The sequence below is a fragment of the Eutrigla gurnardus genome (assembly GCF_963514095.1).
Source record: "Eutrigla gurnardus genome assembly, chromosome: 9".
Classification (NCBI taxonomy): Eukaryota; Metazoa; Chordata; class Actinopteri; order Perciformes; family Triglidae; genus Eutrigla; species Eutrigla gurnardus.
Genome location: NC_139923.1, coordinates 24224981 through 24241054, shown reverse-complemented (window position 1 = coordinate 24241054; position 16074 = coordinate 24224981). Strand labels below are relative to the sequence as shown.

Here is a 16074-nt window from a genome sequence, read left to right as displayed (position 1 = left end):
AACATATTTTCGTCTGACTGCGTGAGTGCAGTAGTTAAGTCCATTACAATGACAATGTAAATTTTTAGCAATTTTGGTAACTTCTCTGTCCTTCGGCGTAGAACGACGGGAAGTTCGCCAGTATGCTTATAATTCCTCAATGATTATTATGGATGGTTTTAAACTAATGTTGAACATATATCTCACCCTTTTCTTGAATTGGTCAAAATGTGAACATGATTTCCTGCAGAGTTCATGTGACCTCTCTCTGCATGCCAGCAGACCAGGTCATTAGTTTATGACTCCCAAGAGGGGAGGAAGGGGTCTTCACCATGCCTTGGGAGCAAATGGTGAGGAAGAGATATGGGGCCCTAGTTTCGTGGCGCAGCGCAGGGCGGCGGAGCCGGCGCAATGCAAGTTTCGACCCGCGCAGCCTTGCGCACGGTCAGTTTTGTCAGTTTGGTGGATCGCCTGCGCCAAGATGGGTGTGGCGGCGTAGCAGGGGGAGGCGTCACAGATTCAGCTTGGCGTAGCGGAAGTTTCGTGGCAAAAAGCCTCGCCGAGACTGCGCTGAAAGCTCGCCAGCTCCAACCTGGTCTACTTTCGGCGCAAGGCGTAAATAAAGTCCATTCATTCAAGGGGAATCACAGCTGGCGGAGTGGAAGTTTGGTTGACCGGCGCGCAGTGCGCACACGTCACCGAGACCTCACAGGCAGGTTTCCACAGTTCCAGGCACATTTAAATGCAATAAATAATCACAACAAACACTATTTAATGGAACTAATTGAATCAACACGTGAATTTATATCTATATAGATTGTCCCGTCACATCTGACGTCAGATCAAAGGCGGATGGCACGCGTAACGGAAACTCAGCCTCTCGGACCAAAACATCTCCCTCTCTCTCTCCTGTTTTTTATAATATCGGCATTGTTATTATTATGATACGCACGCACAGCACGTGATGCGCGTGGTGGGAGCGGCGGCGCTGCTTCTGTCATCGGGTTGTCAAGTGACGGAACTTGCACTGAACCTCCCCTAACGCATTAAAGGAGAGGAGAGGAGCTCATTTGATTGGTGAAGATCTGAATCGGCTGTATTAATCCCAGTCCACGCCTCGTCTCGTCTCCTCCTCGTCTCCCACTCACGCCTTCTTCTCCTCCCTCTTTCCCACTTGCGCAGGTGGGCGAGACGGGAGGTGTGCCTGCGCGGTGCACGAAACTTGCAAAGTCCAGGCGGACACACCCCGTCGGCGCGGCGCAGGTGCGCTGAAAGCTGACTGCGCCTGGTCTACGAAACTAGGGCCCATGGTGTTATCCTTTATACTTCAATCGAGGCTCTCTGTCAAACAAAGGTGTTAATCAGTTTCCAGATGCGTTTGGGTGCCTCAAAGTCTGGTGACTCTGAAGGTCTGGTCCTCCTTGTTCGGGGGTGCGTGGAGAACTTGTGGATGCTCTGATTTAAGGGTTCGTAAATACTCTAACCGAGCAATAAAGCGGCCTCCATTTCCTCCAGGTCGGTCCAGTGACCTGAAGGAGTATGTTTACTCATCTGCTGCGAGGGGACCTTTGTCTGTATATCTTTTAAAGGTGAATAGTTCATCTTTCGTTCGTTGAGAAGTCACATCCGAGAATCGTGGGGCTGTGGCCCCTACAGAATAAATAACCAAAGGAAACATTTTTTTCCCATTTCTATGCCAATCTGTTGCTATGCTGCCATGTTGTGCTGCGCCTCGTTTCTCAGGTATGGGAAGTCTTCACTTTCATGGTTTGCAAGGCCTGATATGGCTAATGGGATCGCCGCAATCTGATCCCCCAAGAGCTCGACACCATTCACAACCAGTAACGTTGTGACCATTAGTAATGTCCTTTTCATCAGAAAAGCAAAAGCTTTTCTAGGAAAGACATCTAAAAAAAAAATGTATGTGAGCTATTTATTCCTGAAGGTTAGATGGGATGAATCACATGGCAATTTAGATTACGTGAAATAATGCTAAAAATACAGTACAGAATGCGGCCTTAAGCATGTGAAGAATACAATATTATCACTAAAAACACTAGTTCAAGGGATTCAAATGACAATGGTTTTCTGAATACCAATACGACTAAATGTTTTCAACTACAAGTTGCTCAAAGTCCAATTTATGCCGTTTCTGTCTCTTTGAGTTTTCATGCTTAACAACGCTAACTTAACCACCTTCCAGCTCTAGCTCCACACTTGGCTGCTTCGTGAATACAACTTAAGAAGTCTAATGCATTCATTTAGTATTTAGCTTGAGTGCAGACAAGGAGAGAGGAAAATCCTTGTCTCCGAGCTTCACAAATGGATTGCATGCAACTTTTTATCAGTTCATGGTGATATGGAAATTTTGTACTTCTTGATGAGAGATATCTGAACTGAAGACTTACACATGAGAAGGGTTGGTGTGAATGTAAATGTGTCCTGTGACCTGTGGCCATTTGTGTGTGTTTTGCAACCCATGTGTGCCTTGCGACATAGTTGTGGTTTATGACCCAGGTAGGGTTTGTGACCCATGCAAGGTTTAGTTAAACATTTGAGTTTACGACTTCCATCCCTGTGAACTGAGTGAAAACACACCCACAAGAAGATGGATAAATATCATGTTTGTCTCACAACACTTTGAGTCTACACTTAGTAACAGACCAGCATGTTGCTCTGTGAATTCTCCTCTTGATCAAGATTAAATCCCTGTTTGGACCTTGAGCTGACTCCGATCTCCTTCCTCCAGTTCTAAACCATCGGGTAATTATTTTAACACATGGTGTCAGTCTTCGATAAGTTCATGTCCGACAACTGCTCCCTCAATTCTGCCATGGCACTACATATCCTTGGAGCCCTCAGCTTTGTCTACATCGACCTTGTTGTGTATATTTTTAATTCATGTCATATAGAATTATATTATATTAGAACGTATAGAATTCCTTCAGACAGAGTGTGCCCTTTATGTTGTAGCATCTGCCAATATCACTTACAACTGCACCTAAATATAAAAACAAAACAATTTCTGTTACTCTTGAAAAAAAAAAAAAAAGCACATCTATTTTGGATTTGTGGAGAAAATTAGTTAAAAATGTTTTGTGAGCAGTTATTTATAGTGTGATCATCTAAAGGACTTGCACCCATGTGGCCACAAATTAACAAACGCTGTTAATTATCATAAGGCACAGTGAGTAATGACAGGCATGAGAATGATTCAGATTACATTATTGTCGATTAGATTTGCATAAACTGGAAATTTGTCTTTTACGCTGGACCACACACACCATACACAACAATGCACGTTAAGTGTGCATCTTAAAATATTAAGGTGACCAGGTGGCAGTAATAAAACTGCTGAAGGGATTTTTCTTTCACTGGCATGCAAGTCCATTAAAAAAAAGAAAAATCACAACAGTGCGTGACACTCAGCAGTATTTAAAAAATAAATTAAATAAATGTACATTAAAATAATTGATGGTGTTGGTTGTAGTGTCCTAAAAAAAAAGTAGCCTTGATGCTTGGGAGGAGGCTTAGGGGAAATGACTAAGATAATGCGTGTGTGTGTGTGTGTGTGTGTGTGAACAAGCTCTTATTGAGATTTATTGGTCACAGCTGATGGGATAAATGATCCCTTTCAATCATTCTTCCTGGCCATTGGGACTTTCAGGCTGCAGCCTGATGACAACAACTGTAATACTAAGATGATAAGAGCAATAATCAAAGTGACTCACATACAAAATCCATGTAATGGAAGACACGACTCGGCACACAAGAGGGTGATGAAAGCACAAATACCTGAGAGCACCAGCTTACAAAAAACAACAACTGTGCTGTTAACATCCACAGACATCATTTACAAAACACAACACAGCCACAATAAAGCAAATTAAATATGCGATGCGCGGCGATGCGTGCTCAGGACGATGCATGTGACATATGAATGATGTGCAGTGGATAATTCAGATGAACTACAGCTATAAGCAGTGAGCGTAAGTCCTGAGAGAGGGGGTGACCCATGGACACATTATCAATATAAAAATACTTTTTATTTAATTGTATTACAGCTTGAGGATGTTGATCCCATGCTGTGTGATACATGTTTATGTTTCTTAGAAAGTAGTTCCAGTCGAAGCCGTTGACAGCGAGGCCTGCTTTTGAGTGTTTCACTGTAATTTTCGGTTGTGCTGTGATGTCCTCGTCTCCAGCAGAGTGAGAGTGAGAAAATAATAATAAAAGAGAAAATTCAGGGAGAGGGAAGGGTCTCTGCAGATACAGCCAAACACTTAAAGCAAGTCATAAGTGATTTTGTCAATACATTTTTTTATTATTGCATATAACCCTTAAAGTTGACTAATTTGAGTTCTGATTTAAAATTATAAAGCTAACATACACTAAAGAGGTCTAATCAGTGTCACACAAAGATGTGTACGTAAACAAGAGAGTATTCTTCAGTTTGTACAGGTCAGGGCTTGAGCTCGGCCCCTGCATCGGGTCCGACCTGATGCGTGTGGTATACCTCCACCTTTCTATAGCCCTACCCCGGGTGGATTCCAAGGTTTTTCTGATGTTCATGCAGAGCTTCTATGATCCCATAATTGCATAGGTCACAACACACATTTCAGAGAGCTGTACTGCTCCTGGGGATACATAACTGCCAACACCCAACATAAAGCTTACAGTCATCGTTATCAGGACACCACATAGTAATCACCTGACCTTGAAAAAATAATTGCATACATGTATACATGTATGCAGCTTTATGCTGTGGGAGAGATATGGAGGTTATACGTGATTTTTGACCCTAACTATAATCAATGGAAAATAAGCATAGCAGGGGGCTTCAGAACTGCAAATCTTTTCAATATATGTATTCAGGCTACATGTCTGCATTTCTCTCTGCAGGAGGAGCTTATGTTGTGCAATCAGTGCCAGGCATGGGTGGTATATCAATATATTTTCAAAGGAGGTATAGGATTAAGCAAAACTGTTTATATCAATATGAAGAGGAGAATCCTGCAACATCTGGTTTGTAAAAAGGAAAAACAGTGGTTCAGTTATTTTGAAAAGATTTTGAAGAGCAGATGACCAGCAGAACTATGTAAAGAGTATGTAGAGAACGCCAGTCGGATGTTGCATCCAAAAGTGGAAGCACTTCAAATCTATCACCAACAACAACAGCGCCACCATGTCCAGTACGAGGGGTGTTAAACTCTGTGCTGCTGCTACAATCCCAGTCACCAAACCCTCAGCCTTCTGCCTCAAAACAAAGCCTGTTGCAGTCTTCATTTACCCTAGATGTGCCCTATGAAAAGAAAAGTGCCAAGTGGCACTAATAAGGCACTAATGTTGCAACAGTGGAGCGAGAAGGGTTTAAAAAGTTGCTATTAACTCTTGACCCAAGATACCAGTTGCCCACTAGCAAGTACTTTCCAAGAGAAGTGCTGCCAGAAGTGTACACAAGGTCAGAAACATACTGACCAGCTCGGGAAAGTGACTCAGTGGATGAGGAAGCAGAGGTTTGATCACCGACTTCATCTGGCGATTGGTGAGATAGACTGATAGATACTTTATTGGTCCTGAGGGAAATTTCAAGCATCCAGTCGCAGCTTAACAACAGACAACATGACAGACCAACATATATCACAAAATTACAGACCTATAAAAAAGAAAATCTCAAAGCACAAATGAGTGCAATGCTTAAGAAATTCACTGAAAAAATAACACAGGCCTATCATTGACTGCATTAAGAACAACTTACAGTAAAATTGTCTCAGTATATTTAGTGGTGGAAGGTAGTGTGGAAGAAAAACTCTTCAGGTCCAATTCTGGAGACAGTGGAGAGAAGAAATTCACAGTGTATCCATGAAGATCCAGTCTCCCGAATGGCCTGGCCGAGGTGGATTCATACAGAACATTCGGGAGAACAAAAGGGAAGGCGTCGTGAGTGGATTTGCATTGAATCAACACGTCTCTCTGCAGAGGAAGAGACATCTGTTGATGTCTACAAGGTGTGACTGTTCTCGGGACAGCTAGACGATGTCACTACAGGGGTCACCCATCGGGCCTTGATCAATGTATGCGAGACAAATGTTATGGAGACAGTTCAGGAAGAGGGAAAGATCGAAGAGTCTTTTCATCAAGACGGCAAGGGTTAAACACAATAAAAACAGCTCAGCAGGACATTTCATGTTCCGAGAGAAAGGAATATTAGTATGAGATACAAGTAAGAATTGTAAGGTTACACATTTTCTTCTACAACTAATTGCTATACTTTTGACTGAGTCTTGGCTTTTCATGCTACTTTATATTTTGACTCCCATTTGAGAGTGAAATACTGCACTTTTTTTTACTCTATTACAGCTTAATGGACTTTTTGGACAATATTCTAATATCATACATAAGTCACTTTTATGCATTGAGTATTTACTTATAATACTTTAAGTCAATTTTCTTGATAATACTTTTACGTTTTAAAGCAACATTTTAAAATGGGGTACTTCTACTGTAGTAAATTATCTTAATACTTCCTCCACCACTTAGTATATTAATAATGGACCCCTTTTAAACACAGGTGATCAGCCTCTTAAAATAATAGGAGCATGAAAGAGAGATTTCTCAACTTTGCATTGCAGGATCTGGCATGGATAACAACCCCATCACCCGGGCAATTTCTCTGTGTTGTCAGCAGCTTCTCATACAGCTGGAGGAAAAGACGAGGGTTGGCTGAAGTCCAGATTCAGCTGGGTCTGCCTGCTCACAAGCTCATCACAGAGTCAGCCACACGCTGGGGAATCGAGGCATTAGATGACAGAAAGGGTCCTGGAGCAGGAAGAAGCACTCACAAAAAGTCCTGTGCGCTGACAAATAGTCCATGTTCCCTGTCCCTACATGGCAGGACAGAGGTCCTGCAGGCAATCCAGAAGGGACTCTTCAGGACTTCATAGACACTCTGTCACCCTTTCATGAGTGAGACCTGCGTTACACCCAGCTGTGCAAATCCATCAAGACCTGCACTGTGGATCCACGTTCCAAGGCCAAATACATCACAGGTGAAGATGCATTGAACCACAAAGATGTCTTCGGGGAAGAGTCTACCTCGTCCAGCTTGGTACCCGAGCCTGCAGACCGATAAAAGGCAGCTCCACCAACAGATAAGAAGAAGCTTCTTCAAGCAGAGCACACTCACCAGCAGCACACTCACAGAGAGACAGGCAATTGAGCCTGAACATCAAGGTTACTTGCAGTCATCTAGTGTAGAGTGTGTTACAGATCCTCTCAAATGGTGGGAGGAATATGAAGTAGTCTTTCCAACACTGAGCCACCTGGCAAAGTATCTTTGCATCGTAGCCTCCAGTTCCCTTCATTTGCAGTGGTAATATAGTAACTTGCCACAGGGCATCCCTGATGAGTTTTCCTTGCACAAAACATATAAGAGATCTACAGGGATGCACAGGAAGAAACATTTTCACTGATTGCGTCCGTCTATCGCAGAAGAAAACCTGACTACTTAGAAAAAATAGATCTGTTCTCTTTTTAGTATTGTTTACATTATTATTGATACATGCACCGCTGTGTATTGTAAAGCAGGAGATTCAGACTCATTATGTTATTGGTGAAAAGAAAATAAACACTGAAACTCAGAAACCTGCCTGTTGTCATTTATTTTATTTAAAGACAGTTTATCATTTACACGGTGACACAGCTGTAGATTTTCAAACAGGAAAGGAAACTTAGCACTTGATGGCAGTCATGTGGCTTTGACTTACAACGGAATACCAAGATATATTGTGTCCCCCATTCAGCCAAAAATAATACTGAAATATGATTTTTGGTCCATATCCCCCAGACTGGACTTTGGGGGTCAAACGTGTTTGGGCACAGTATGGATTGCCAAGTGTGAGTCAATATCAACTTCATAATTGTGGCCATTACACGAGTATTGCTCGTTTCTGCTGCCCCCAGGTGGACAAAAATCAGTCATTGCAGGTTTTAGTTTAAGTGCACCATCTCAATTCCAATTGTGTTACAGGTGTCATTGCATAGCCAATTAATGATGCATATGATAAGAGGTCAATTGAAAGGTTACCAAAATGTAAAATTAGTGTGGATCTACACCAATGCACACATTTGGGCATATGATTGACTATGGGGCAGAGGCAGCTTATTTTATAGCTAAACCATTCTTGTGAGGTTAAAACTTCCATGCAATTATACTTTGCCAATATCATTCTTATTTTACCAGATGAATCATTTTACTTTATGCAGCTGCAGGTAGGGTTGCCAACCGCCCTTTGAAAAAAGAAATCGTCCTGTATTTAGAAACAAAAGTACGGGTCCCGTATTGAGCTGAAAAGGGACGCACTCTGTCCCGTATCACTGTGAAAATCAAAAATAGTGTGTAAAATGTCAATGTAATGAATGAATACATGGCGCTTTATAAGAAAATTTACAGTAACCTTATTCTCAGCCTCTCCTGTTCTGTGACCAATGAGCTGACAGCACACTCACACACAAGTATGACAATCCAGAATCACGCTCATCTCATTGGTCGAGGTACTGTTGCTTGCGAAGAAGATACCGGAAGACTACGAAGCAGGATGGACGACGGTGACGCCGACAGTCTCGGGCGATACACCTAGCAGCAATGCAACTAGCGCGATGTTCAACTGTTTTTTTTTGTAGAATAAATACTTATTATTATAGAAATGCTAAATAAATATATATACGAGGGAGAAAAAAAAGATTATTACCCGTCCTCATCCTGAACGGCAGTGCTGGTCTTGGATACCTCAGAAGACGGTGAGGATGTGAAATACTGAGTTTTTTCTCAGTTTAAATAGGTTTTCCTAGACAATGTGAATCATTCGTTTATTCACGTTCTTTATTTTCATTATTATGAGGGGGCCATGTTTAAAATGTCAACGCTTCTTTTTGACCGTGCCTAAAGTTCAATAGACAACAAAACAATAGACAATATTTTCCAGTGTTTCCCCCACGTTCACACGCGCCGCTGCTGAATTTTCTCCGCCGCTGCAATAAAAATCCTTTAAAAAAATAAAAAATATATATATATATATATATTTTTTTTTACGTAGCTCCTTTTAGAAAATGTACAGCGCGTAACGTCAATTGCGCAGCACGCGGCACATCGTCACGTAACCAACATCAAAGAAGAAAAATACACAGCGAGTGTGGCAGTTGTTGGCAGTAGGCTACCCTACACGGTTGCAAAGTTACATTGATTCTAGCAGTAGCGAGTGAAGCGGAAGATCGAAGAAAGAAGGAAAGAGTGAGACAGACAGAGAGAGAGAGAGAGAGACAGACAGACAGAGAGAGAGAGAGAGAAAGTAAGTTGCTAAAATGTGTCGCTACATGACCACCAGTGTTAAAAACCCTCTGAGCCCAATCATTTTATTGTATCTATAAACCGCAACCTCCGTGCCGTTTTTCCTCTAGTATTGTGTGTGTGTGTGTGTGTGTGTGTAGGCCTATGTGTGTGTGTGCGTGTTGTCGCTCTTTTTGGGATCACTCATAGCCTTTACAGGAGCTTATATCCAGTCAGGAGCTTATATCCAGTCAGGAGCTTATATCCAGTCAGGAATTTATAGCCTAGGTATTTTCGGGAACTTTGAAAAATGAATCCATACTGTTAGATCCGATGTTGTTCTTTATTGCCATATAAAATCCGTTTTCATCGCGTATTTTAGTTAGGGATTTATGCTAATCGCCTGTAAGCATGTGGTCATTAGCATAAATGCAGGGAAAAAACCTAAGGACTTCTTAAAAGATCATGAATAGTTTCTATTATGTATAACTTATATTTATTTTATAATTTTCTCATCACTTTTTGACTCCCAAGACTAAGAAGAAGTGTTTTAAGCAATAACAAGCTTAATCAATTTGCCTTTTTTGTGTCATATCAATAAATAATTGTGAGATATTATTTGCTTTTTTTTTTTTTACTGTCTAATTGATAATTTCCTACATTCAAACGACATCACTGCAGCACACATATTCTGATAGTCCAACCAAAACATCTCAAAAATGGCTTAGGGCTCAGAGGTTAAAAGGCTGGTACAAGCTCTTAAGGGATGCACTGTGCACAATGTATATATGTAACATAGTTAATGTGTAGGGCTGCAACGATTCATCGAGTTACTCGATTAACTCGATTATGAAAATTCCTCGAGGCAAAACATCTGCCTCGAAGCCTCGTTAAATTCCTATGACGCGCCTATGTGCAGGGATCCGATTGTTCCACACGGACCGTTGTTCAGGAAGCACACCAGCGCGTCATACACGGTCATTCATTCTGAATTTAGTTGGCGCGATGGCGGAAAGTCAGCCTCAGAATGTCCGTAAACGACAGAGAGTATCGGGGCTAAACAACGGTATCCTGCTTGCCCATGTGAGCGATTTATTTCTGACAACAAAACGAATGCGTAAAGTTGTAAAATGTGTGACTAGATGTCTCCTCGTCTCCGTGGCGCATTTCTCCGTTTTGTTGTATATCGATCACTTCTCATCCGCCATCTTGCGAGTGACATATAGGCTGTATCCGAAACCGCATACTATACTGCTAGTACGTACTGATTTGGCCAAAATGTAGTATGCAGTATGCAAACAAAAGCAAAATCTGCAGTATGCGAAAAGTTCCCGGATGTCGTACTGATTCGGAGAATATTTCCAGTATGCATCCGACCAGTCTACTCTGCCTACTGTTTCCCACAATGCAATGCGCTGGAGCCTGGATAAATCCAATAATGGCGGAGCAAGAGAGCGGTGCAGGGGAATACAAATGTAAGTATCACATTTAAATTGTCTCCTTCTTAATTTGGTGTACGCGAGTGATCAGAAAACAACTAAACACTAATGTCACGTTACGTATCGTGTTTTATTTCTTTTTAATTAGGGACAGAGCAGGACACGGAGCGGCTGATCGAGTGGCGCGCAGCCAACGACAGCCTTTTCAGCGGAAGGCGAAATGCCGCACAAAAGGGTTTCGAGTAAGTTTGGTTGTTAATAGTTCAATAATTGAATAGTTAAGTATATAAAAGCTAAATAGTTTACATGTTACGGCGCGCATTTCTGTCACGGTGCCGCTGAGACGAGGGACAGTCGGTGGGGATATCGGTTCGTGGGCGCTGATGTTGCTCGGGAGAGGGAGGGACAGAGGGAGACGTCGTAGCTCCTGCAATAAGTCAGTTAACCATCATAATTACTCCGAAGCCGTTTAATGAAGGCGATAGTCTTACATAATTCATCTTGTCGTGCTCCTCTGTTAGATTTTTGAATTATAATACCGGTACGTTGGATTAACTTGTTGTTGAAGTAACTACGTTTATTTTATTTTATTCAGAGAGTTTGTCAGAGTAAATGCCTTGGTGGGGAAGGTGGAGCCCACCAAGGTTAAAAGAAAGTGGGAGAACCTCAAACAAAAATATAAGGTAAGTTATCAAGCTGGCAAAGTGGCCTCCACACGTTCTGTTAGACCTTCTGCAATGCAATCACTTGTCAACATAGAGGTACACAAGACATGTTAAATTAGAAAATATAAAAGATAAATGAGGTTGTATAAATGTTTAAGATGCTTCAAGTGTGTGTGTGTGTGTGTGTATTGTGTGTGTGTGTATATTGTGTTGTGTAGGAGTTGAAAGCCCCCAAGACGGGAGTAAGCACAGAGGGAGGAGAGGCCACTGCCGCATCCTGGAGGTGGTTTACATTAATGGATGAGTTTTTGGGCCGGAGGCCCAGCATTGTGCCTCCGGTCTCAATTGATTCATCCAGCCAGGATGTGGTAGTGGCCTCTCCTCCCTCTCCAAGGGAAGCCACCTCAGAGCCACCAGTGGCCAAGAGGAAGAGGGGGTCCGAGTGGCTTCAGCTCTTTTCTAAAGTGTCAGAGAAGGATGAGGAGAGGGAAAGAATATGTTTGGAGAGGGAGGAAAGACGAGAAAGAGAAGCACTGGAGAGAGAGGAGAGGAAGGAGAGAGAGCGATTGGAGAAAGAAGAGAAGAGGGAGAGAGAGCAGCTGGAGAGAGAGGAGAGGAAGGAGAGAGAGCGATTGGAGAGAGAAGACAAGAGGGAGAGAGAGCAGCTGGAGAGAGAGGAGAGGAAGGAGAGAGAGCGATTGGAGAAAGAAGAGAAGAGGGAGAGAGAATGGAGAGAGTGGACTGAGCAAAGAGAGAAAGAGAATGCAGAAAGGGAGGAGAGAAGGGAGAGGTCATTAATGCTGATGTTGGAGAAAGTTTTAAAAAAATAAATTGCATTTGTGTGTTTATATTTGTTTCTAGTGTCACTGGTGTTCAAATTATGTCATCCCAGAAAACATATTCATATAACATTTATGCAAGATGTCATATAACAGTATGACATCTTGCATAAATGTTATTGTATGTTATATTTTGTACACGCATGACATTAATTGCCTAGTTGCTAATACTGTTTTGAGAATGGTTACTATTAACCCTCAGGTACATTTCCAAATATTCCTTAACTAAAAACATCCTGGCGAGGCAGATTCTATTTGATTAGTAGATTTTATTTTTACAGATTGTCTTCACAGGGCTTATACTTATGTCAACTATATACAAAATAATAGATACAAATAAATTCTTTGACTAATAGTCATGCTCCTGCAGTGCAGGGACGACGGCTCCAGGAGCTGAGACCTCTGCTGCCAGTCTGTCTCGTACATTGTCCCCTGGCATTTGGTCTCCGGGCTGGTATGCCTGCTCCTCCTCGTCTCCATGGTCCACCCCTTCCTCCACATCTGGCTCCACCAAATCCCCGTTGTGGATGGAGAGGTTGTGGAGGAAGGCACAGGTGGACACCACCACCGGGACAAAGGTAGATTTAACCTACAGAAACAAAGAGGTGAGTTATGTAACTGCATAAAACCAAAATCATTTCAATCCTAATTTATTAAAATGCTGTGTAAACTATTTTTTTTTACCTGTACTTCTCTATAATGTACTGCTAAGCTGTCAGCCATTACGTACTAGTTACATTTACACACATCTTATGCTCTCTTTTACCTCAAGAGCCTTCAGGAAGATGCTGCGCCACCGGGTTTTCATCATCCCAAATGCCCTCTCCACCACACATCTGGCCCTGGAGTGATGCCGATTGTACCTGGCCTGCACAGGATTCTGCACCGGCTCCCTGTATGGGGTTATTAGGGAGATGGGTGTCGCCAGGCAGGGATAACCCCCATCTCCAAGGATGATCCAGCCCGGTGGAGGGTAGAGCTGCCGATGGTACATCGAGCTCCACCGCAGGACCCGTGCATCATGGACTGCACCAGGTAGGCCTGTAAGTAGTGGTCGTGAAAAAAAAGAAAGTGAGTACTTGATTGTAAACACTTCTGATACAGACCTTTTAAATCACAAATAAAAGCAATCGATATTCCTAAAAAAAATGTAAAAATCACACATCAATGTAATCCAGGTCAAAGTAATTAGGCCTATTATCATTCTGTTAAATATTGATTTACCATCCATACCAGTGAATGTGTTCAGGAAGAAGCCCTTATGGTCACAGACTGCCTGAAGCTGGATCGAGTGGAATAGCTTCCTGTGTAAAAAGAAAAATTTAACAATAGAGCTGCAACAATTAATCAATAAATTGAACAATAATCGATTATTAAATTAATCGTCAACTATTTTGATACTCAAAGTGTCGGTTTGAGTAGAAAAAAGAAGTCCAAATTCTCTGATTCTAGCTTCTTACATGTGAATATTTCTGGTTTCTTTGTTCCTTTATGACAATAAACTGAGTATCTCTTTGGTTTGTGGACAAAACAAGACATTTGAGGATGTCATCGTGTGGTTTGGGAAACAGTGATTGATATTTTTCAACATTTTTTTAACATTTTATTGACCAAACAACTAATCGATTCATTATTTAAATAATCTTCAGATTAATCAATAATGAAAATAATCGTTAGTTGCAGCCCTAATTAAGTTTGGATTAAATAGAACTTTGTATGCAGCATACCTGTTCAGGTAATCGTCCTTGTTTGCTGCAGGTGGCTTTATCCTGATGTGCGTCCCGTCGATGCAGCCAACAACACGGCAAAAGGCACGGGAGCCAGCAAGGTGGGCAAAGCCTTCCCCAATGCCCTCCAGCTCATCTGCAGCAGGAAAACGCACCACCCTGGCATAGATGGCCATGATGCTGTCTGCCACCCGATGCACGATATCGTGGACTGTGCTGGTGGGGATATCGAAGCCCTCCGATACCACCCGATACGAGGTGGCACTGGCCAGCCAGTAGAGGAAGACTGCAACCTCCAGGGCGTCTCCCCATCCGTGGTCCTTGCCACACCCCAAAGCCTGGACCAAGGCATTTACTGTCCGCCTTGAAAGGCGGAAGTCTCGCCTTAAGTCCCCCTCTCCCAAGAAGAGGCGGACCACAGGAGTGTGGGCATTTAATTGCAAATATTGCCCTCGAGGCGCAGCCTGTGGGAGCAGGGGCAAATGTGTTTTCTTTGTTGTATCACTTCACATGACTGTTCAAGTTCTCTTATTTTAAGTTAACTGTTTCAAGAAGGCCTTATAAATTGTTTCTTAATAAACGTGTTTATCTCTGAATATTATTTATTGACTTATCTGGCACAACTGTATGCCCAGGTTAAGAACTACAACTACCCCTAACTGACACTTATAAATGTTTGGTTTACTTACATTGACTTCATATTCATATTCACATATGAATGAAAGAAGATTCATCCTGGTCCTCTCCCACCTCCGTCTTCTTTGTGCCACATTGTGGCCTCTTACTACAGATAAATATGACATTTACGGTATTCTTTAGTTTTTGCTGTTCTCCTTTGTCTCCCTCAGTTTTTTCCCGCCTCTGCAAACCTTTTATACCGTCCATAAGCCTCATGACGTCGTCACGTACTCCGGAGCAGTACGGCGTTTATATTTGTTTACATAAGTACAGTGCATAGGCTACTTGATTATTGTGACGAAAGCTATATAGGTACAATAGAAATCCAGGCTGTTGTAAAAAAAAAAAAAGTACTCTGTTAATTCAAACTTTTTTTAATTAATATTTGGTGATTTCTGTACATGCAGAGCTCCCGAGACTATACTGTATACTGTCCACTACAAACAGCGGTTACGATAACTAGCTTGCCGTCTCCCCCGGGACGACGACGCATGTTGGCCGGCGGAACACCTCTGGAGACGGGCAGCTGCCTCTGAGACGACCCGCTCCTTCCGGAGCTTCACTTCTCCGAAAACATCGAGGCAAATTACTAAACAGCCGTCATTTGGGTAAACTAACCGCACATTGGGGATCTAAACGGTTACTTTCTCGCATGAAAAAATATTAAAATGTAATAAAGTGACATAATAACAGCGCTACAGCGAGAAATAAAACAGCTTTGCGCCTGTTTTAAAACTACTCTGCCGGTCGCCACGAAATGCATTGTGGGAAACTTGCATACTGCATACTGCGGCGTGAACGGCGTCGGTCTGCTGAAGTAGCATACTGAATCCCACATTCAGTACGCAGTATACAGTATATACTAACGCAGTATGTAGTAGGCAGTACGGTAGTATGCGGTTTCGGATACAGCCATAGAGTTACGTTTATGCATCGGACGCTCGTATTGGCTCCCGTAGCAGCTTTTACAGCCAATCGGAAAGCCTGATTTACGCTTGGCTGTGAGTTGTTGTGTTTGCCCAAACGGAGGGAGGAGTTCAAAGCAGAGAAAAGAATGGTCAAACAGTTACTGTAGTGATAGAGAAAGCTAAATACATAAATGGCACAGAAGAAGTACACTATATACACACATATTTAGGGTAGGGAGAGGAAAGGGCCATTGCTGGCAAAACAAAACCTAAATTAAATGTTATCCATGTTTTATCCAAGTTGATTTAACTGTATTGTTGTTAAATTCTCACTGGCACTTAATAAATGGGCTTAGTTTTGGAGCCAAATTTTGGAGTTGGAATGAATACCTCTGTTTATTTTTTTTAGAAATGCTTGATCATTTTACAGCCACATCATTTTCGTTATGCATTATTTGTTTTGGTTGTTTAAAAACGCACATTTTTTTTATCCGATTCCTCGATTAATCGATCG

At 42.2% G+C, this 16074-nt stretch overlaps 1 protein-coding gene across 2 annotated transcripts; it reads left to right on the top strand.

The window, feature by feature from the left end:
* The first annotated feature begins 10537 nt into the window (after positions 1-10537).
* LOC311018541 (uncharacterized protein) lies at positions 10538-14520 on the top strand. Of its 2 annotated transcripts, none has more exons than XR_014597734.1 (5): positions 10538-10779; positions 10892-10985; positions 12623-12852; positions 13020-13290; positions 14006-14520. XR_014597734.1 is itself a non-coding variant. In XM_084017549.1 (5 exons), the coding sequence occupies exons 4-5, from the start codon at positions 13233-13235 to the stop codon at positions 14340-14342; spliced, it is 387 nt and encodes a 128-aa protein (XP_083873675.1). In that variant the 5' UTR covers positions 10538-10779; positions 10892-10985; positions 12623-12852; positions 13020-13232; the 3' UTR covers positions 14343-14520. The 2 variants fall into 2 exon arrangements, 1 of the variants encoding a protein (XP_083873675.1); XM_084017549.1 differs by having other exon boundaries at positions 13020-13282.
* Positions 14521-16074: the final 1554 nt, after the last annotated feature.